The 22,900-nt window shown below is 47.0% G+C and overlaps 2 protein-coding genes across 2 annotated transcripts in view; one reads left to right on the top strand and one right to left on the bottom strand.

Moving 5' to 3' along the window:
* The window catches only part of LOC140128412 (uncharacterized), a 35,788-nt gene extending 29,684 nt beyond the window's left edge, over positions 1-6,104 (bottom strand). The window contains exon 1 of the transcript XR_011855142.1: positions 6,075-6,104. The gene's annotated coding sequence lies outside the window, so the exon portion shown is untranslated. The remainder of the gene's footprint in view (positions 1-6,074) is intronic.
* A 337-nt stretch (positions 6,105-6,441) lies between these two features.
* Positions 6,442-22,028, top strand: POLR2A (RNA polymerase II subunit A). The gene is made up of 29 exons (XM_072150114.1): positions 6,442-6,658; positions 9,572-9,704; positions 9,787-9,923; positions 10,059-10,232; positions 10,443-10,724; positions 10,799-10,960; positions 11,051-11,271; positions 11,668-11,800; positions 11,900-12,024; positions 12,105-12,315; positions 12,572-12,781; positions 12,871-13,039; positions 13,128-13,222; positions 13,560-13,763; positions 13,843-14,065; positions 15,803-15,986; positions 16,062-16,233; positions 16,318-16,423; positions 17,524-17,729; positions 17,804-18,028; positions 18,112-18,358; positions 18,441-18,541; positions 18,621-18,725; positions 18,953-19,135; positions 19,216-19,419; positions 19,506-19,692; positions 19,773-19,886; positions 19,992-20,141; positions 20,421-22,028. Exons 1-29 carry the CDS (start codon positions 6,572-6,574, stop codon positions 21,575-21,577), a joined length of 5,907 nt encoding a protein of 1,968 aa, XP_072006215.1. The 5' UTR covers positions 6,442-6,571; the 3' UTR covers positions 21,578-22,028.
* The last annotated feature ends 872 nt before the right edge of the window (positions 22,029-22,900 follow it).

Genomic DNA, 22,900 nt, shown 5'->3' with positions numbered 1-22,900 from the left:
GCGACAGGTAATTGTCTTTTGTTGTTGACAAGAACCTGCTGCCTTTGAAGGACCTGCAGGTTTCTGCCCCCCAGTCGATATCTGGGTAATTGAAGTCTCCCATGATAAGTACTTCACCATGCTTTGAAGCCGCATCAATATCACTTATCAGCATTTCCTCTGCTGCCTCCATTATATTTGGAGCCTTATAACAAACCCCTAGTAATATTTTATTATTCTTTTTCCCTCCTCTTATCTCCACATTTGCGTTACTGATGTCATCTCACAGGACGGGCTTGAGGCAAGAATTCACATATAAACAAACCCCTCCCCCTTTTTTATTTATACGATCCTTTCTAAAAAGACTATAACCATCTATAGTAACAGCCCAGTCATAGCTACTGTCCAGCCATGTCTCGCTGATACCCACTATATCATATTTCCGTTCCAACATCAAGAGTTCCAGTTCCTCCATTTTGTTTGTGAGGCTTCTGGCATTTGTGTACATACACTTTATATGGTTTTCCCTGTCCGTATTCCTTTTGTCCTTATTCCCCAATCTCATTCCAGCCCCCCTTCCTCCCCCATGGACTATGACTCTTCCCAGCTCTCTATGTACACCGTCTATTTGCCCTGCACAAGTGTAGTTGCCCTCCCCCCAGGTCTCTAGTTTAAACACTCCTCCAACCTTCTAGCCATTTTTCCCCCTCCCCATTGAGGTGCAGCCCATCCCTACTGTAGAGCCTGTAGCCAACAGAAAAGTCAGTCCAGTTCTCCATGAACCCAAACCCCTCCTTCCTACACCAACTTTTGAGCCACTTATTTACCTCCTTGATCTCCCGCTGCCTTTCTGGTGTGGCACGTGGTACAGGCAGTATTTCGGAGAAAATTACCGCTGACCGCGGCGTGCAAGGGGCATTTTAGAAGAATCGGACCCCCCCCCCGCGGCGCTTACCGGGGGGGTCCGCTGCTCCGATCGCAGCCCCGGGACTGCCGGTGCCCGGGGCTGCGCTATCCTCCTCTGTGTGCCGGGTCCGTGCCTTCTGGTAGGACCCGGCTGTAACACACTAAGCATGCGCAGCAAACTAATTGTGTTACATTACACAGTGTAATACAACTGTATTACACTGTGTAATGTGAAGAAGAGCTTGAACAAGCGATCAGTGGATCACTTGTTCAAGCTAACCTGTAAAAGTTAATAAAAATGTTAAAAAGATTACATAAAATAATAAAAATAATTAAATAAAGTTAAAGTCCCCTAAACACAAATATTCCCTATACACATGCAATAAATTGAAAAAAACCCACAAAATCGCCAAAAAACCCCACATATTTGGCATCGCCGCGTCTGTAACAATCCGTACAATAACTCAGAAATATTATTGGACCCGCTTGGTGAACGCCGTAAAAACAAAACCCGAAAAACACGCCAAAAATGTACATTTTTCATAAAATCTCTACACAAAAATTTTCTAAAAAGTGATCAAAAAAAGTTTTGTGCGCAAAAATGGTACCAGTGAAAAGAACAACTCAACACGTAAAAAATAAGACCTAAACTAGCTCTGTCAACCAAAAAATATTAAAGTTATGTCTCCGAAAAGATGGCAATGCAAAAACAAATGAGATTTCCTCTATATTAGTTTTTATCCAGTAAAATTGTAAAAATAAATGAAAAACTATATAAATGAGGTATCACCGTAATCGTAGTGATCTATAGAATAAAGATAATATAGTATTTTTAGTGTACGGTGTACGACCCCCCAAAAATACGAAACGAAAGTAAACCAAAATTGACAATTTTCTTTTCACCCATACATTCAAGAGTTACCGTATATACTCGAGTATAAGCTGAGTTTTTCAGCACAATTTCCCACTCGGCTTATACTCGGGTATATAAAAAAAATAATAAACTCAATACTCACTATTCCGACAGCCCGGGCAGCTCCGCTTTCATCTTCATGTCAGCGGCAGCTCCTTCTGCAGCGCCTCTTCTCCTTCAGGCCGGCGCTAGGACCGCAACATCCCCGTACGCACGACCCGGCCGGCACACAACTGTGACATCAGCAACTGTGATGTCACAGTTATGTGCCGACCGGGCCGTGCGTACTGAGACATTGCGATCCTAGCGCTGGCCTAAAGGAGAAGAGACGCTGCAGACGGAGATGCCGCGGACCCGCCGCGGACATGAAGATGGAAGCGGAGCTGCCCGGGCTGTTGGAATGGTGAGTACTGAGTTTATTATTTTTGGGGGCTGGCAGGCTGGCTGCATACAACGGGGGGGCTGGCTGCATACAACGGGGGGCTGGCTGCATACTGGGGAGGCTGTGACCAATGCATTTCCCACCCTCGGCTTATACTCGAGTCAATAGGTTTTTCCAGTTTTTTTTGTGTTAAAATTAGGGGTCTCGGCTTATACTCGGGTCGGCTTATACTCCAGTATATACGGTAATAAAATCTCATCAATAAGCTACAGACCCACTAAAATGAAGTATTTGCAAAGTGCATCTCATGTCGCAAAAAATAAGCCCTTTTATGTCCAAATTCCCAAAAAAATAAAGATTGTATAGCCAATAAAAAGTGACAATAAATAATCTGCTCTGAATGGCGCAGCTCCCCTTCGGTGCCCTGGCGTGTGCCCATACAGCAGGTTACCACCACATATGGGGTATTGTTATACATGGGAGAGATTGGGGATCAAATTTTGTTGAGCGTTTTGGTATTTTATCCACTGAGAATTTGTACATTTTTTGAAAAACACATTAATTTAGCCAAAAGAATTTTACTTTCAAAATTTTGTTTTAACCCCTGTAAAACAATTAAAGGGTTAACAAACTTCATAAAAGTTGTTTTACGTACGTTGAGGGGTGTAGTTTCTATAATGGAGTAATTTATGGGGTTTTACTTTATTTAGGCCTCTAAAAGTGATTTGAAACCTGAGCAGGTCCCTCAATAGCAGGATTTTGCGTTTATGAAAATGTGAAAAATCGCACCGAACGTTCAAAGCCCCATAACATCCTACAAATATAAGAGTAGCATAAAATACCATGTCCACATAAATTAGACATTTAGTGAATGTTAGTTATTACGTTTTTTTGCGGTTATGACTATGTATGGAAAAAGTAGAACATTTTGAAGTTCGAAAATCAAGAATTTTTCCAAATATCTGATTTTCTCATAAATAATGCAAAACATGGGGGGTCTCCTCATGGACAATGCCGGGGTCCCTCTCTCCCTCAGGCAGCGCTGACTCTCCGGGTCCCAGGGCCTGTGGGGGTTTCCTCATTTACAATCCCGGGGTCCCTGTCTTCCTCAGGCAGCGCTGACTCTCCTGGTCCCGGGGCCTGTGGGGTCTCCTCATGGACAATCCCGGGGTCCCTCTCACCCTCAGGCATCGCTGACTCTCCTGGTCCTGGGGCCAGTGGGGGTCTCCTCATGGACAATCCCGGGGTCCCTCTCTCCCTCAGGCAGCACTGACTCTCCGGGTCCTGGGGCCTGTGGGGTCTCCTCATGGACAATCCCGGGGTCCCTCTCTCCCTCAGGCAGCACTGACTCTCCTGGTCCTGGGGCCTGTGGGGTCTCCTCATGGACAATCTCGGGGTCCCTCTCGCCCTCAGGCAGCGCTGACTCTCCGGGTCCCGGGGCCTGTGGGGTCTCCTCATGGACAATCCCGGGGTCCCTCTCTCCCTCAGGCAGCGCTGACTCTCCGGGTCCCGGGGCCTGTGGGGTCTCCTCATGGACAATCCCGGGGTCCCTCTCTCCCTCAGGCAGCGCTGACTCTCCTGGTCCCAGGGCCTGTGGGGGCTTCCTCATTTACAATCCCGGGGTCCCCGTCTCCCTCAGGCAGTGCTCAGTCTCCAGGTCCCGGGGCCTGTGGGGTCTCCTCATGGACAATGCCGGGGTCCCTCTCACCCTCAGGCAGCGCTGACTCTCCGGGTCCCGGGGCCTGTGGGGTCTCCTCATGGACAATGCCGGGGTCCCTCTCACCCTCAGGCAGCGCTGACTCTCCAGGTCCCGGGGCCTGTGGGGTCTCCTCATGGACAATCCCGGGGTCCCTCTCTCCCTCAGGCATCGCTGACTCTCCGGGTCCCGGGGTCTGTGGGGTCTCCTCATGGACAATCCCGGGGTCCCTCTCTCCCTCAGGCATCGCTGACTCTCCGGGTCCTGTGGGGTCTCCTCATGGACAATCCCGGGGTCCCTCTCTCCCTCAGGCAGCGCTGACTCTCTGGGTCCCGGGGCCTGTGGGGGTCTCCTCATGGACAATGCCAGGGTCCCTCTCTCCCTCAGGCAGCGCTGACTCTCCGGGTCCCGGGGCCTGTGGAGTCTCCCCATGGACAATCCCGGGGTCCCTGTCTCCCTCAGGCATCGCTGACTCTCCTGGTCCCAGGGCCTGTGGGGTCTCCTCATGGACAATCCCGGGGTCCCTCTCGCCCTCAGGCAGCGCTGACTGTCCTGGTCCCAGGGCCTGTGGGGGCTTCCTCATGAACAATCCCGGGGTCCCTCTCGCCCTCAGGCAGCGCTGACTCTCCGGGTCCCGGGGCCTGTGGGTTCTCCTCATGGACAATCCCGGGGTCCCTCTCGCCCTCAGGCAGCGCTGACTCTCCGGGTCCCGGGGCCTGTGGGGTCTCCTCATGGACAATGCCAGGGTCCCTCTCACCCTCAGGCAGCGCTGACTCTCCGGGTCCCGGGGCCTGTGGGGTCTCCTCATGGACAATGCCGGGGTCCCTCTCTCCCTCAGGCAGTGCTGACTCTCCAGGTCCCGGGGCCTGTGGGGTCTCCTCATGGACAATGCCGGGGTCCCTCTCTCCCTCAGGCAGTGCTGACTCTCCGGGTCCCGGGGCCTGTGGGGTCTCCTCATGGACAATGCCGGGGTCCCTCTCGCCCTCAGGCAGCGCTGACTCTCCGGGTCCCGGGGCCTGTGGGGTCTCCTCATGGACAATGCCGGGGTCCCTCTCACCCTCAGGCAGCGCTGACTCTCCGGGTCCCGGGGCCTGTGGGGTCTCCTCATGGACAATGCCGGGGTCCCTCTCTCCCTCAGGCAGTGCTGACTCTCCAGGTCCCGGGGCCTGTGGGGTCTCCTCATGGACAATGCCGGGGTCCCTCTCTCCCTCAGGCAGAGCAGACTCTCCGGGTCCCGGGGCCTGTGGGGTCTCCTCATGGACAATGCCGGGGTCCCTCTCTCCCTCAGGCAGTGCTGACTCTCCGGGTCCCGGGGCCTGTGGGGTCTCCTCATGGACAATGCCGGGGTCCCTCTCTCCCTCAGGCAGCGCTGACTCTCCTGGTCCCGGGGGCCTGTGGGGTCTCCTCATGGACAATGCCGGGGTCCCTCTCTCCCTCAGGCAGCACTGACTCTCCAGGTCCCGGGGCCTGTGGGGTCTCCTCATGGACAATGCCGGGGTCCCTCTCTCCCTCAGGCAGCACTGACTCTCCGGGGCCTGTGGGGTGTCCTCATGGACAATCCCGGGGTCCCTCTCTCCCTCAGGCAGCACTGACTCTCCGGGTCCTGTGGCCTGTGGGGTCTCCTCATGGACAATCCCGGGGTCACTATCTCCCTCAGGCAGAGCAGACTCTCCAGGTCCCGGGGCCTGTGGGGTCTCCTCATGGACAATCCCGGGGTCCCTCTCTCCCTCAGGCAGAGCAGACTCTCCAGGTCCCGGGGCCTGTGGGGTTTCCTCATGGACAATCCCGGGGTCCCTCTCACCCTCAGGCAGAGCAGACTCTCCAGGTCCCGGGGCCTGTGGGGTTTCCTCATGGACAATGCCGGGGTCCCTCTCTCCCTCAGGCAGCGCTGACTCTCCTGGTCCCGGGTGTCTTGTGCAGGCTCCATAATGACCATAGATAAAGAAGAGCGCTCTGGCCGCTAATCGCCTAGTGCGGCCTACACACGCTGAGAAGCAGCGGCCTTTCGTCACTTCATAACCGCGTCCGTGGCATCCAGGACGGCTGCAGCAAAAATGAAGTCCGAGGACTTAAGGCCTTCACCTGAAACGAGATTTTCATGATCCAACAATTTTCTCCCCAGCAGCCGACAGCGACCCCGCAGGCATCAGGAGGCCGCCATAACGATACCCAAACCACAATTTACTGAAGACACTCACCACAGGAGAACAGTCGCCATTAATGTGAGAAGAACGAAGCGCATGCGCAATAGGAAGTATTCTTACTCTTACACGAAGCACCTTTTACACCATTGGTCAGGAATGAAGTCAGTCATAGATATGACCCGCCACTCATGCCCCGCCCATTTAAACTTTCCAAGCACCAGCTACCACTGCTTGGCGTTACAGGCCGGAAATAACCGAAGAGGTTTCGTAATCACATAGAATGTGCGCAGGCGCAAAAATCTCACGTCAGGTTGGCCATTTTTAGCCAATCATGTTTGAGAACAGAGCCCCGAGCCCTTGCAAAGTAGGGCTAGCAACCCCGTGTACAACCTACCAGTCTATATAAGGAAGAGACCATCGCGTTAGAGCTTCAGAAGCGCTGAGAGCGCCAGCGGCGACGGATCTCTGGGAGGGAATCGCTGCCGCGGGTCGTAGAGACCCGGATTTGTTTAAAGTAGATAAGTTTCCCGCTACTAGCGGACTTGATCACCATGCACGGCCCGCCGACCGGAGACAGCGCCTGCCCGCTGCGAATTATTAAACGGGTCCAGTTCGGTGTCATAGGCCCAGACGAGTTGGTAAGAGAAGAAAGGCGGGCAGAAGGGAGGAGGCGGGGCTAGACCCGGAAGTGTGACCCAGATGTGGCGAAGGCCCGGTCATTACACAGTGCTAGTTACACTGATACTAATGTACTGATTATTACATAGCCATAGTTTATAATGTACTGATTATTACATAGCCATAGTTTATAATGTACTGATTATTACATAGCCATAGTTTATAATGTACTGATTATTACATGGCCATAGTGTATACTGTACTGATTATTACATAGCCATAGTGTATAATGTACTGATTATTACATGGCCATAGTGTATACTGTACTGATTATTACACAGCCATAGTGTATAATGTACTGATTATTACATAGCCATAGTTTATAATGTACTGATTATTACATGGCCATAGTGTATACTGTACTGATTATTACATAGCCATAGTGTATACTGTACTGATTATTACATAGCCATAGTGTATAATGTACTGATTATTACATAGCCATAGTGTATAATGTACTGATTATTACATGGCCATAGTGTATAATGTACTGATTATTACACAGCCATAGTGTATAATGTACTGATTATTACATGGCCATAGTGTATAATGTACTGATTATTACACAGCCATAGTTTATAATGTACTGATTATTACATAGCCATAGTGTATAATGTACTGATTATTACATAGCCATAGTTTATAATGTACTGATTATTACATAGCCATAGTTTATAATGTACTGATTATTACATGGCCATAGTGTATACTGTACTGATTATTACATAGCCATAGTGTATACTGTACTGATTATTACACAGCCATAGTGTATAATGTACTGATTATTACATAGCCATAGTTTATAATGTACTGATTATTACATAGCCATAGTTTATAATGTACTGATTATTACATGGCCATAGTGTATACTGTACTGATTATTACATAGCCATAGTGTATAATGTACTGATTATTACACAGCCATAGTTTATAATGTACTGATTATTACATAGCCATAGTGTATAATGTACTGATTATTACATAGCCATAGTTTATAATGTACTGATTATTACATAGCCATAGTTTATAATGTACTGATTATTACATGGCCATAGTGTATACTGTACTGATTATTACATAGCCATAGTGTATAATGTACTGATTATTACATAGCCATAGTGTATAATGTACTGATTATTACACGGCCATAGTGTATAATGTACTGGTTATTACACGGCCATAGTGTGTAATGTGCTGGTTATTACACAGCCATAGTGTATAATGTACTGGTTATTACACGGCCATAGTGTATAATGTACTGGTTATTACACGGCCATAGTGTATACTGTACTGATTATTACATAGCCATAGTGTATAATGTACTGATTATTACATAGCCATAGTTTATAATGTACTGATTATTACATAGCCATAGTTTATAATGTACTGATTATTACATGGCCATAGTGTATACTGTACTGATTATTACATGGCCATAGTGTATAATGTACTGATTATTACATAGCCATAGTGTATAATGTACTGATTATTACACGGCCATAGTGTATAATGTACTGATTATTACACGGCCATAGTGTATAATGTACTGATTATTACATAGCCATAGTGTATAATGTACTGATTATTACACGGCCATAGTGTATACTGTACTGATTATTACACAGCCATAGTGTATACTGTACTCATTATTACATAGCCATAGTGTATACTGTACTCATTATTACATAGCCATAGTGTATACTGTACTGATTATTACATAGCCATAGTGTATAATGTACTGGTTATTACATAGCCATAGTGTATACTGTACTGATTATTACATAGCCATAGTGTATACTGTACTGATTATTACATAGCCATAGTGTATACTGTACTGATTATTACACAGCCATAGTGTATAATGTACTGATTATTACACGGCCATAGTGTATAATGTACTGATTATTACACGGCCATAGTGTATACTGTACTGATTATTACATGGCCATAGTGTATACTGTACTGATTATTACACGGCCATAGTGTATAATGTACTGATTATTACATAGCCATAGTGTATAATGTACTGATTATTACATAGCCATAGTGTATAATGTACTGATTATTACATAGCCATAGTGTATAATGTACTGATTATTACACAGCCATAGTGTATAATGTGCTGGTTATTACACGGCCATAGTGTATACTGTACTGATTATTACATAGCCATAGTGTATAATGTACTGATTATTACACAGCCATAGTGTATACTGTACTGATTATTACATAGCCATAGTGTATAATGTACTGATTATTACACGGCCATAGTGTATAATGTACTGGTTATTACATGGCCATAGTGTATACTGTACTGATTATTACATAGCCATAGTGTATAATGTACTGGTTATTACATAGCCATAGTGTATACTGTACTGATTATTACATAGCCATAGTGTATAATGTACTGATTATTACACGGCCATAGTGTATAATGTACTGGTTATTACACGGCCATAGTGTTTACTGTACTGATTATTACATAGCCATAGTGTATACTGTACTGATTATTACATAGCCATAGTGTATAATGTACTGATTATTACACAGCCATAGTGTATAATGTACTGGTTATTACACGGCCATAGTGTATAATGTACTGGTTATTACACGGCCATAGTGTATAATATGCTGATTAAAGTATGAGCATGTCCCCGGCGGGGGGTGGGGTGCCGGCAGCGCTGATTCTTATCTTTCCCTATTGGGGTTGGGGCAAGTCTTCCACACTAGTGAAGGTTTGTCTATTCGGTGCCCCCTTTTTGTGCTCCTCGTTGTTCTTGTGATATTAGTTCTTCATTATCATGTTGGCGTTTTGTGTTTTTTTTCCCTTTTTCTTAATTTCTTGATTTGGGTTTTCTTAATTTCTCTAGAAACGAATGTCTGTAACAGAAGGAGGAATAAAGTATCCAGAGACCACAGAGGGTGGACGCCCCAAGTTGGGTGGCCTGATGGACCCGCGCCAAGGTGTGGTTGAGCGGACTGGGCGCTGTCAGACGTGTGCAGGTAGGTTTGTGCTAGACGTGTTGCAGTAGGTTAGGACCTGGCCGTGCAGGACATCAGGTGTCATGCTCTCCTCTACTTGTAGGTAACATGACGGAGTGCCCGGGCCACTTTGGGCACATTGAGCTGGCTAAGCCGGTCTTCCATGTGGGATTTCTCGTGAAGACTATGAAGGTTTTGCGCTGTGTCTGTTTCTTCTGCTCCAAGTTGCTTGTGGATGCGGTAGGTTGGGGTCTTGGTAGGTTGGGGTCTTGGTAGGTTGGGGTCTTGGTAGGTTGGGGTCTCTGCTAATTTTTTATTTATTTTTTTCTTTGTCTGACCTTCAGTCTTAACTTTTTTTTTGTAACTTTGTTTAAGAATAATCCAAAAATCAAAGACATCCTTGTAAAATCTAAAGGGCAGCCTAAGAAGCGCCTGACACATGTCTATGAGCTGTGCAAGGGGAAGAACATCTGTGAAGGGGGAGAGGAGATGGACAACAAGTTTGGGATGGACCAGAATGAAGGAGATGAAGACATTCAGAAGGAGAAGGTAAGTGGCTCTTTTGTGCTTATTGCCTCCGTCCACTGCCATTGGACTCATCAAGACGAGACCTAAATACAGTGGTGGACAGTGAATCCCCCACAAGTAACTTACTATCTTGCCTGTTGCATAGTAATGTGTACAGTTTAGCTGGTCATAGTGGATCCCTTCTGGTGCCTTCAGTCTTCTCCGGTTGTCCTGAAGTCCTTTTGCCTTTAGGGTCATGGTGGCTGTGGTCGGTACCAGCCTAGGATCAGACGAACAGGCCTGGAGCTCTATGCGGAGTGGAAGCATGTCAATGAGGATTCTCAGGAAAAGAAGATTTTGCTGAGCCCTGAACGGGTTCATGAGATATTCAAGCGCATTACGGATGAAGAGTGCTTCATACTTGGCATGGAGCCACGATATGCCCGCCCCGAATGGTTAATTGTCACAGTTCTGCCAGTTCCTCCGCTCTCTGTGCGGCCTGCGGTTGTCATGCAGGGGTCAGCCAGAAACCAGGTGGGTAGAGTTTCGCAGCAGGATCGTTCAGCCACAGATGAGTAGGGTTTTTAAATGTCCTATAATTCCCTCAGGATGATCTGACGCACAAACTAGCGGATATTGTGAAAATCAACAACCAGCTCAGGCGGAATGAACAGAATGGCGCAGCCGCCCACGTCATTGCTGAGGATGTGAAGCTTCTGCAGTTCCATGTGGCCACAATGGTGGACAATGAGTTGCCTGGACTCCCTAGGGTAGGTACTGGAATATGATGGGGGACAGACACATTGTGACAGTGGTAGCTGCTACCCCTTACACTGACTTTTTCTGTATTTCTCTCTTAGGCCATGCAAAAATCTGGCCGCCCCCTAAAGTCTGTGAAGCAGCGACTAAAGGGGAAAGAAGGGAGAGTCAGAGGAAACTTGATGGGTAAACGTGTAGATTTCTCTGCTCGAACAGTCATCACCCCTGATCCAAACCTTTCCATTGACCAAGTTGGAGTTCCAAGGTCGATCGCTGCAAATATGACCTTTCCGGAGATAGTAACTCCCTTTAATATTGATCGGTGAGCATCTATTTTCCTTGTACCTCTGGCACGTTTGCGTTCATGTGGCTTTATTACTACAATCCTTTCGATGTAAAGTGGGTGGGAGCGCTGTGCATAAGTCTTTGAATGCTCGTTCTATGCTGGAGTCACTGGAGAGTTGTGTCTCCCATTGCAGTCAGCACACGGGCCGTTCTAATGATGTAGAATATCGCTGCTTGTATGAAGAATTGGATAATCACATTGTCCTTCTGCATTTTTCCTGATTTTTTTTTTTTTTTTTTTTTTTTTTTTTTTTCCTGGGGGGCTGCTAGGGAAGTTGTCTCCCTTTTGATGTCCCGTTTGTTTCACATCTATAATCCCCGTTCACGTATGTTAAAGCTTCGACTCTTCACTTTTATTTCCAATTGTCTTCAGGCTGCAGGAGCTTGTTAGACGAGGAAACAGTCAGTATCCTGGAGCAAAATATATTATTCGAGATAATGGGGATCGAATTGATCTGAGATTTCATCCTAAGCCTAGTGACCTCCATTTACAGATTGGCTACAAGGTGAGAACCCAGCCACTGGATTGTGTGATTGTTTCCTCTGGGGTAATGGAGGTTTGTGCTTCGGGTAACTAATGACCCCCATTTTGTGCTTGCCAATAGGTGGAGAGACACATGTGCGATGGAGACATAGTCATCTTTAACAGACAGCCAACGCTGCACAAGATGTCTATGATGGGGCACAGAGTCCGCATTCTGCCCTGGTCCACCTTCCGACTGAACCTCAGGTGAGCCACTTGCCTCGGACATGCTGCGATTTCCATTGCTCTAGTTCTGTAACCTTAGTGACTTTTTTTTTCCGCCACAGTGTCACCACTCCTTATAATGCGGACTTTGATGGGGACGAGATGAATTTGCATCTTCCACAGTCTCTGGAGACTCGGGCAGAGATTCAGGAGCTTGCTATGGTACCACGTATGATTGTCACTCCGCAGTCCAACAGACCAGTAATGGGCATTGTGCAGGACACCTTGACCGCCGTGCGGAAATTCACAAAGAGAGATGTATTCTTGGAGAGGGTGAGTTTATGGATTTACATCCTCTCAGATGTTTCCCCACAGATCCATTGTGTGATTCGGCCTCTGTGTGTGAATGTGCAGCCACATGTCTCTGCTTTCATGTGACCAATATGTCATATGGTCACTTCCAGCAGCACCAAGGGGCCCAGTGTTTGCCCTGAGCCACTAAGTGGGTTGGGGATTTCAGAAACCTTTTTATCTCTAGCGGTCAGCAGGTGAGCTCAATCATAGAAGATTTCATTTTCATCTATTTCAGGGGGAGGTGATGAATCTGCTGATGTTTCTCTCCACGTGGGATGGCAAAGTCCCTCAGCCCGCCATTCTGAAGCCTCGACCTCTTTGGACCGGAAAGCAGATTTTTTCTTTGATCGTTCCAGGGCACATCAATTGTATCCGAACTCACAGCACGCACCCGGACGATGAAGACAGCGGACCCTATAAACACATCTCTCCGGGGGACACAAAGGTGTGTATTCCAGTACTGGAGTGGACCAGCAGCATATGTTCTTGTATTCTGTGCTGTAATAGTCAAGACCTTTGTCTTCCTCTTCCCAGGTCATTGTAGAGAATGGTGAATTGATAATGGGAATCTTGTGCAAGAAATCTCTGGGGACATCAGCAGGGTCATTGGTGCATATTTCATACCTGGAAATGGGCCATGATACCACGCGTCTATTCTACTCTAACATCCAGACTGTCATCAATAACTGGCTCCTTATTGAGGGTATGTGTACATGAGACTGAGGAAAGGGTCCTCCGATGCACTGGATGGTCCTCTACTTGTCTGACGCAGGATATTTGTTCTTCTTCAGGTCATACTATTGGAATCGGAGACTCTATTGCTGATGCAAAGACTTACCAAGATATTCAGAATACTATTAAAAAAGCCAAACAAGATGTAATAGAGGTAAGGAACACTGACATTTATGTCCCTGGCAATCCTTTTAAAGGGCATCAATGAGATGAGCTTGCAGTAAAAAAAAAAATTGAGGTTAAATGAAAATAAGGGTTACCTGTGTTTACCATCTGGATCTAGTCACCACAATGGCCTCTGTGGTCACATGAGCAGCAGGTGGTCCCAAAATGTCCCTGCTGAGACCAGGGGCCTGCATGAGGCCATTGGGACCTCACTACACTTTGTGCGTCATGGAAAGGCGCACAGGGGAGGAGATGAGTTTATATTACAACTTCCTGGCCAATAACTTGTGTAATGGTGTCCACACTTCTCTCCTCCTCCTGTGCAGGTAATTGAGAAGGCCCACAACAATGAGTTGGAGCCCACACCTGGAAACACTCTGCGTCAGACATTCGAGAACCAAGTGAACAGAATCCTCAACGATGCCAGAGATAAAACCGGCTCGTCCGCACAGAAATCTTTGTCAGAATACAACAACTTTAAGTCTATGGTGGTGTCGGGAGCCAAGGGTTCAAAGATTAACATCTCCCAGGTAAGCGGGGGCTCTGGGCGTCCGTCATGCGTGCTGAGACTCTTCATGGTGTTACAGGTGACCCGCCTTGTCTTTTTAGGTTATCGCTGTGGTCGGTCAACAAAACGTTGAAGGAAAACGTATCCCATTTGGTTTTAAACATCGGACGTTGCCGCACTTCATCAAGGATGATTATGGGCCGGAGAGCAGGGGATTCGTGGAAAATTCTTACCTGGCCGGCCTCACTCCCACTGAGTTCTTCTTTCACGCTATGGGAGGGAGAGAGGGTCTGATCGATACAGCTGTGAAAACGGCTGAGACAGGTGAGATTCAACGCCCCGTCCTGCAGGTGTATCACTTTATCCTGGAGCAGCAATGACTTTAAAGACCTGTCGCCAAAACTTTGCCACCCTAACACTGCCTGCTGATAAAGGGTTACAAGTCCTCCCCGTGTCGCCTAAAATTAGCTGCCAGCGAGGCCCTGTACATTAACCCCTTCAGGACACAGCCATTTTGTAGCTTAAGGCTCAGCCCCATTTTTTGGATTCTGACCTGCGTCTCTTTTTATGGTCCCCCCAAATTACCTTTCCTGACTCGTGTCTGTGACTCTTCTCTCTTGCAGAGAGGCACACCCCTTTATTCTGACTCCACCTCCACCAAAATGGTCACTGTTTTCCTGTCCCTCTAACATTGCTGAGATACATGCAGCTTTTCTTCCCAGTGCCTTATTCCTCTGATCTGTAGCAGAGAAGCTTCCCTGCTGAGCATGTACATAAAGTGCAGCCACATTAATCTCAACTAAAAGCCTAGAACAGGGTGCACAAATGCTGTATGGAAAGGAGAAGTCCATGGAGGCCACTGACTTAAAGGGGTATTCTCGTCTGGGCACTCACATTCAGTTTCACTAATCTTCCATATATAAACATTTCTTTAATTGGATGTTATTAAAAAAAAATTTCTTGTGTAAAGATAATTTCTCATAAATGTAGTCATGTTGTCCCTTAGAAGCCAGATATCTTCCACGGATACGACCACGTCACACTCTGGCAGCAGTGGCCAGACATGCGCTACAGAGCCCCTGCCTGACCTCCTGCATTCAGCGATCATTACCACAGGACGGCTGTGGGACCTGCAGTAACTCCCAGACATTTCATATACAAAAACTTTTTGTTTCTTTGTGCAATCACTGCAGCAGACGTGGCCGTATCCGAGGAAGCTATTTCGTTTCTAAGGGACCATATGACTACATTTATGAGAAATTATCTTCACACAGGAACATTTTCTTTTAATAACATCAAATTGAAGAAATGTTTACATATGGCAGATTAATGAAACTGAAAGTGAGTGCCCAGACGAGAATACCCCTTTAATACATTGGGTACAGTTTTTGATATTGTTAGAGCCTAAAGGACCGGAGATGTACCCCTGGTCACATGACCTGAACTACAAAATAGTAAGGAGGGATGGGAGGAGTAGATGGGAGGGGTCGGTGGCCAAGCAGGACACGCCCTCTCTGATAGGGAATATAAGATGCAAGGTGATTTCTGTGGATGTAAGTGAAACCATTTTGTAGCTAAAAGATGTCAGTTAATGGGGCTCTATAAGAACCGGCTGTATATGTGGTGACCGGTTCCCTTTAAGTCTCCGCAGGCCTAGAAGGTAGCCTTAATTGGCGCTGACCTATAACTAGTTGGACTATCCTATAACTCGTGCTCATTACCTGTAGAGGATGACTTTTTTCAGGGAGCTTCCAGCCTCTGATAAAACAACTTTATAAAGTTATGGAAAACCTTGCGCGGTCACCAGTGAGGCTGCACAAAATTTCTTACAAAGCGGCTGGGGAGCTGCGGCCGACTGGAGAAATGAATATGAATTAGCCGGGGGTGTGCGTAAATCAGTGCGGACACAACCCTGAGCGCCTCCAGCTCTCTTACATAACTTTATAGCGGAGCCCGGAAGTTCACTGAAAAAAGCGGAATCGTCCCGTAGAGGTAACGAGCACGAGTTATAGGACAGTCTCACGCCTGATGAGCTTACATGATTCTGGTCTTTATTCTTAGGCTACATCCAGAGACGGTTGATCAAGTCCATGGAGTCTGTAATGGTGAAGTATGATGCCACTGTGCGCAATTCCATCAACCAGGTGGTACAGCTGAGGTACGGCGAGGATGGGCTGGCGGGAGAAGGTGTGGAGTTCCAGAATCTGGCCACTCTGAAGCCATCCAACAAAGCCTTTGAGAAGAAGTAAGTCTCATCTGTCTTGTGAGATCTCCTGTCTGTCCATGAGTGGTGCTGACACTGGGTCATGTCTTTTGTCAGGTTTAAGTTTGACTATGCCAATGAGCGAGCTCTGAGACGAACTCTCCAGGAGGAAGTGGTGAAGGATATCCTTAGCAATGCCCACATTCAGAACGAACTGGAAAAGGAGTTTGAGAAGATGAAAGAGGACCGAGAGGTCCTGAGAGTTATTTTTCCCACTGGTGACAGTAAGGTAAGTGACATCGCTGTGCTCAGCAATCGCTGCCCACTCTGTGCAGGTTCTCTGGTGCTGAACACTTCTGCTTGTTTATTGCAGGTCGTTCTGCCGTGTAATCTCCTCAGGATGATCTGGAACGCACAGAAGATATTCCACATTAACACCCGGATGCCGTCAGATCTGCATCCCATTAAAGTGATTGATGGTAGGGTTTGTGCACAATAACCACCGCTAGATGTAGAAGGTATAGAGTGGACGGGAGAGGCTCCAGCCCATGGATGCATCCTCCTCCATTCAGTTCCCTGAGCTTTTGTTGCATATTACGTGAAGCAATACATTTTATATGCTGTGAAGTGTGGAAATGCTATGCAGATTATAATATTGCTCTCAGGGCTGTGAAGTTAGTAAGACAAACTTCTGACTGATTCCTCAATTTCACTAACTTCGACTCTGACTCCACCTAAATGGTCACCTGTTTTCCTGTCCCTCTAACATTGCTGAGATACATGCAGCTTTTCTTCCCAGTGCCTTATTCCTCTGATCTGTAGCAGAGAAGCTTCCTGCTGAGCATGTACATAAAGTGCAGCCACATTAACCTCAACTAAAAGCCTAGAACAGGGTGCACAAATGCTGACAGGACACATGCGGCCTGTGAAGCCATGAGTTGGGTCTCGCACGGGCTTTTATAACTGATGGAAGAGCATTGGTCTGGGCGGCCGGGTAGCTTGGAAGTCCTAATTATGGGACCTCTTCTGGTGCTCCACTCTGTCTTGGCTCCTCACTGTATGCATTGGGGTAAGGATGCAGAGCAGCTCCAGGAGTATTAAGTACTTGTCAGTTGTATTGTACTGCTTCCTGGTCCCTTGTGCTCCTGGCGCACCTCTGCTCCGCGTCCTGCTGCCGGCACATAAAAACAGCAGGGAGCACAGAGCACAAGCTGCAATGGTGTCCTCTGCCCTGGGGTCTCCACTATTATCTCCTCTATTGCCCCTATGGGTGAGTAGTATGACAGCATGGCCCTTGGAGCATTTATTATGTTTGTGGAATGGGTCCATTTTATCCAGACTCCACTGGTTAGTGCGTCTTGCTGCTCCATTTATTCCTCCACCAGAGGTAAAGGTAATGGTAGTTTCATCTCCAGCCGATTTCCTGCTGATGGTCTGGAGTCTTTGATGCTCCAGATGAGAAGGGGCTGTTGTACTGCATAGTATTCGGGGCACTGTCGTTGCACCATGTCTGGTTTATTGTCACCTTTATTTTGATGCATTGTTTTTTGGTAATTTATTTTTCTTTTGCTTCAATAAGGTGTCAAAGATCTCAGTAAGAAGCTGGTAATTGTAAACGGGGATGATCCTCTGAGTCGCCAAGCGCAGGAGAACGCCACGCTCTTGTTCAACATTCACCTGCGCTCGACGCTGTGCAGCCGCAGGATGGTGGAGGAGTTCAGGCTAAGCTCTGAGGCTTTTGACTGGCTTCTAGGAGAAATAGAGTCCAAGTTCAACCAGGCCATTGTAAGATTTTTGTCCATGCTGGGTTTTGTCTCTTGGCCTCTTGCATGTGAGTGACGTAACCCTGTGTTTTCCAGGCTCATCCGGGGGAGATGGTTGGAGCACTTGCCGCTCAGTCTCTTGGGGAGCCAGCCACTCAGATGACGTTGAACACTTTCCACTATGCTGGTGTGTCAGCTAAAAATGTCACTCTGGGGGTTCCTCGTCTAAAGGAGTTGATCAACATTTCCAAGAAACCAAAGACTCCTTCCCTGACTGTCTTCTTGCTGGGACAATCTGCACGAGATGCTGAAAGGGCGAAGGTCAGACTTGTGATCGCGTGTATATGTTAGAGCTGTCCTGTTTGCACAGCCGTCTAACCCATCACCTTCTTTCCCCTTTTCAGGATATATTGTGCCGATTGGAACATACCACATTACGGAAAGTCACTGCCAACACAGCCATTTACTATGATCCAAACCCCCAAAATACTGTGGTGGCAGAAGACCAGGAATGGGTTAATGTCTACTATGAGATGCCAGACTTTGACGTGACCAGAATTTCCCCATGGCTGCTTCGTGTAGAGCTTGACCGAAAACACATGACTGATCGGAAACTGACCATGGAGCAGATAGCTGAAAAGATCAATGCTGGTGAGTGGTCGCCGCTGTACCTGACCAGTGTGAACATGCTTGGAGCCAGCTCCATCCTCATTACATTTGTTCTTTGCTCCAGGTTTTGGAGATGATCTGAACTGCATATTTAATGATGATAATGCTGAAAAATTGGTTCTAAGAATCCGTATTATGAACAGTGAGGAGAATAAAATGCAAGAGGTAAGAGAAGTGACTGAAGCCTCAGGAATTCTTACTTTCTATGTCTTGTGTTCTGAATCTTATTTCTTCCTTCCAACAGGAAGAAGAGGTGGTTGACAAAATGGATGATGATGTCTTCCTCCGTTGCATTGAGTCTAATATGCTGACAGACATGACCCTTCAAGGGATTGAGCAGATCAGCAAGGTAGGGAGACCCTGTGTGTGAGAAAATAGAAATAATTAGGGTGCCGTATGTAGATCCGTCGTGCGGAGCAAGGAGTCGGGTCGCTCCGAGGTGATGGAACACGTGAAAATAGGGGTAACTCTAGTGGCGCCACTAAGAATTGGTTCTGAAACGCGTCATGGGGCCTTGAGAATTCAGAAATGAGCGAATGGGTTTATTCACATTTGGTGAACTTCTTGCTTTCCCAGGTCTACATGCACTTACCTCAGACCGACAACAAAAAGAAGATCATTATAACAGAGGATGGAGAGTTCAAGGCCCTTCAGGAATGGATCCTCGAGACAGATGGAGTCAGTCTGATGCGAGTTTTGAGTGAAAAAGATGTTGATCCTGTGAGGACTACATCAAACGACATTGTGGAAATTTTCACCGTGAGTCTATCCTCTCCAATCCTCCCCCTGTGCTTCTATGTCTCCCGGGACCTCAGTGTGGCTTATCCTTTATTTTCCAGGTTCTGGGGATTGAGGCGGTCAGAAAAGCTCTGGAAAGGGAACTGTACCATGTCATCTCCTTTGATGGATCTTATGTGAACTACCGCCACTTGGCCCTTCTGTGTGACACAATGACCTGTAGAGGCCACTTGATGGCCATCACTCGTCATGGTGTTAACAGGCAGGACACGGGACCTCTCATGAAATGTTCCTTTGAAGAAACGGTTGGTGCAGATTTGTGCTTTTCCCTCTTGCACATGGCACAGGTGGATCGTGGTGTGACGGGTGTTTTTTACTTTGTTGCTCACAGGTGGATGTACTCATGGAGGCGGCAGCACATGGTGAAACAGACCCTATGAAGGGAGTGTCTGAGAACATCATGCTGGGGCAGCTGGCTCCTGCGGGGACTGGCTGCTTTGATCTCTTATTGGATGCAGAGAAATGTAAATTTGGAATGGAGATTCCTACAAATATCCCTGGACTTGGAGCCGCAGGGCGTAAGTAACTGTATAACGTAGGCTCTTAAGAGCTGTTTCTTTATCTTCGTTATTCTATATTTATTTACTTTGTTTTTTAGCAACTGGAATGTTTTTTGGCACCGCTCCAAGTCCAATGGGGGGAATGTCTCCTGCAATGACTCCATGGAACCAAGGTGCTACACCTGCCTATGGAGCATGGTCCCCAAGTCTAGGTGTGTATTGTAAATGATACGTTAATTATCCTTTTTTGGTTTGTGCATCTTGTTTAGGAATAAACCCAGAGGAGTGCTAGTGACGCTTATGACTTTATTTTTCAGGAAGCGGCATGACTCCTGGAGCTGCTGGCTTCTCCCCCAGTGCGGCCTCTGATGCTAGTGGCTTCAGTCCAGGCTATTCTCCCGCCTGGTCTCCTACTCCAGGTTCCCCTGGTTCCCCTGGTCCCTCAAGTCCTTACATTCCTTCTCCAGGTAAGGGCCAGGTTATTTGCTGCTTTTTCATGTGGAGTATATTGCAGCTCTTGGAACTTGATTCCCACAAGACCTCACTATTTGGGAGCTGTGTAATGAAGTCCAGGTTGAAAAGTGTGATACTCGCCAGAATGTCTGCAGCTGCTTGGACTGAGGGATGAAATTGCGGGGAAAAATTTCTTTTATACCTGCAACAGACTTGTAAAAATGAAGGACATATTTTATATAATTGGTCTCCATTTTAAGTAACAAATTTCTTTATTTTTCTCCTCCCCACAGGAGGCGCCATGTCGCCAAGTTATTCCCCCACTTCTCCAGCGTATGAACCAAGAAGTCCCGGGGGATATACTCCACAAAGTCCAAGTTATTCTCCAACTTCTCCATCTTACAGTCCAACCTCCCCTTCATATTCTCCCACAAGCCCTAATTATAGTCCCACTTCTCCCAGCTATTCTCCTACTTCTCCAAGCTACTCTCCAACAAGTCCAAGCTACTCTCCAACCTCTCCAAGTTACAGCCCAACAAGTCCCAGTTACAGTCCCACTTCGCCAAGCTATTCTCCGACATCCCCCAGTTATTCACCAACCTCTCCAAGCTACTCTCCTACAAGTCCGAGCTATAGTCCAACTTCTCCAAGTTACTCGCCAACTTCCCCTAGTTATTCTCCTACGAGTCCCAGTTACTCGCCCACTTCACCCAGCTATTCCCCTACATCACCCTCATACAGCCCAACTTCACCTTCCTACTCGCCTACTTCCCCTTCATATAGCCCAACATCACCCTCATATTCACCTACTTCTCCCAACTACTCCCCAACTTCTCCAAACTATACACCAACCTCTCCCAGTTACAGCCCCACATCTCCCAGTTATAGTCCTACTTCTCCAAATTATAGTCCTACGAGCCCAAGTTATTCCCCAACATCACCAAGTTACTCTCCTTCAAGTCCACGATATACACCACAGTCTCCAAGCTATACTCCAAGCTCCCCCAGCTATAGCCCCAGTTCGCCAAGCTACTCCCCAACAAGCCCAAAATATACACCAACAAGCCCATCATACAGCCCAAGCTCTCCAGAGTACACGCCAACTTCCCCCAAGTATTCTCCAACCTCTCCCAAGTACTCGCCTACTTCACCCAAGTACTCTCCAACATCTCCTACGTACTCCCCAACAACTCCCAAATACTCTCCCACCTCTCCTACATATTCTCCTACCTCCCCAGTATATACTCCTACTTCCCCCAAGTATTCTCCAACATCGCCCACATATTCACCAACTTCTCCCAAGTATTCCCCCACTTCACCAACCTACTCTCCGACCAGTCCAAAAGGCTCCACTTACTCTCCTACATCCCCAGGATATAGCCCTACATCCCCGACATACAGTATGACGAGTCCAGCTATCAGTCCAGATGACAGTGATGAAGAGAACTGAGCCGTCTTCTGAGGACCACATGGACTCCTCATGGTCTATCAGTGGGTGGCTGGCATTTATGGGTGAACTCTCCTACAATGCTTTAGTTACAAGGTTGTGATTTACCACTGATCTCCGCTGGCTTTTGTATGACTTGGCTTGGTACATGGGTTGTGGTCTTGAGGCTTCTTTGTTCGGCTTCTGAAGGCCACGTTGTGTTAAGCTTATGTTTTTCATTGTGACATAGTGGAAGTCCATAAGATAAAAATTCATGGCTCCTTCTGCTCACTGACTATACATTATTTATAGAGGAAAAAAAAAAGTTTGATTTGTAATTATTTGTTTTAATCCAATTCTGCCCTGATTGTTGAGATTTGTCAGCAATCTGCCCCTTGCAGAGTTTCTCTGACAATGTTAATAGATTTCTGTCATAAAGTGAAGTTCTGTTCTTCTAATAAAGAATTTGTTATAATTCCAGTGTCCCGTTTCTTTATTGATTAGATTCAATAAGTGAAAGACCAGTTCCGCCATTGCTTAGAATAATCTGAGGCTGAGTGCAGATGTCTTCCATGGTTTGGGTGGGAGTTATTACCTGGTTCCTTGTATTACTCCGTCTCGGGGTATTTCGGAGAACTGTATGAGACTTACAAACTTTTAGGTTGTACAGTCATGGCCATAAGTTGTGAGAATGACACAAATCTTCTATTGTCACATGTGTCCGTCTGGTTTGTCAGATGTTTATCACATACAGAGATACAAGTGCAATCATATTATGGGGAGCAGAAGCTTTTATTGTCAGGTAGGAGGAGTTACTGCAGCGAGTCAGTATCTGCAGGACCTCTGCAATTCTCCCTGGCAGTTTGAAAAAGCGCCGTCTGACGCGAAATGGCCCTCCGGCTTAGCGGCACTGCGTGCCCCCCTGTGTACTTACTGCCCCCCCGTGTACTTACTGCATGAACGCATGAATAAAGACTGTTTTCACGACTGTTGAGTGCCACTCCCCCTTTTCATTTCTTGTGGACTTGTAAGAGACGTTCCTGGCGCTTGCTGGTCCTTCTTGGGCCCCTGGAGCCTTTTTGGTAACAATGGAGCCTCTCTCCCTGAATTCCTTGATGATGCGATAGATCGGTGACTGAGGTGCAATCTTTCTCGCTGCGATACTCTTCCCTGTTAGGCCAGTCTTGTGCAATGATGACTGCTCGTGTTTCTTTAGAGATAACCATGGGTAACAGAGGAGAAACAATGATGCCAAGCACCAGCCTCCTTGTAAAGTATCCAGGGGTGTGATTGATACTTAATCCTAACAGATTGTCCCCCAGCCCTGTCCCCATCAGCCCCCGCACC

This window comes from Engystomops pustulosus, chromosome 4 (genome assembly GCF_040894005.1).
Source record: "Engystomops pustulosus chromosome 4, aEngPut4.maternal, whole genome shotgun sequence".
Taxonomy (NCBI): domain Eukaryota; kingdom Metazoa; phylum Chordata; class Amphibia; order Anura; family Leptodactylidae; genus Engystomops; species Engystomops pustulosus.
This window is presented reverse-complemented; position numbering and strand designations above follow the sequence as displayed.

Bases quoted from the DNA above. Each gene is read 5' to 3' on its own strand.
- POLR2A (XM_072150114.1), top strand. From the start codon at position 6,572: ATGCACGGCCCGCCGACCGGAGACAGCGCCTGCCCGCTGCGAATTATT. The intron at 9,924-10,058 runs GTAGGTTGGGGT...ACTTTGTTTAAG, and splicing joins CCAAGTTGCTTGTGGATGCG to AATAATCCAAAAATCAAAGA. The intron at 19,693-19,772 runs GTAAGTAACTGT...TTTGTTTTTTAG, and splicing joins TGGACTTGGAGCCGCAGGGC to CAACTGGAATGTTTTTTGGC.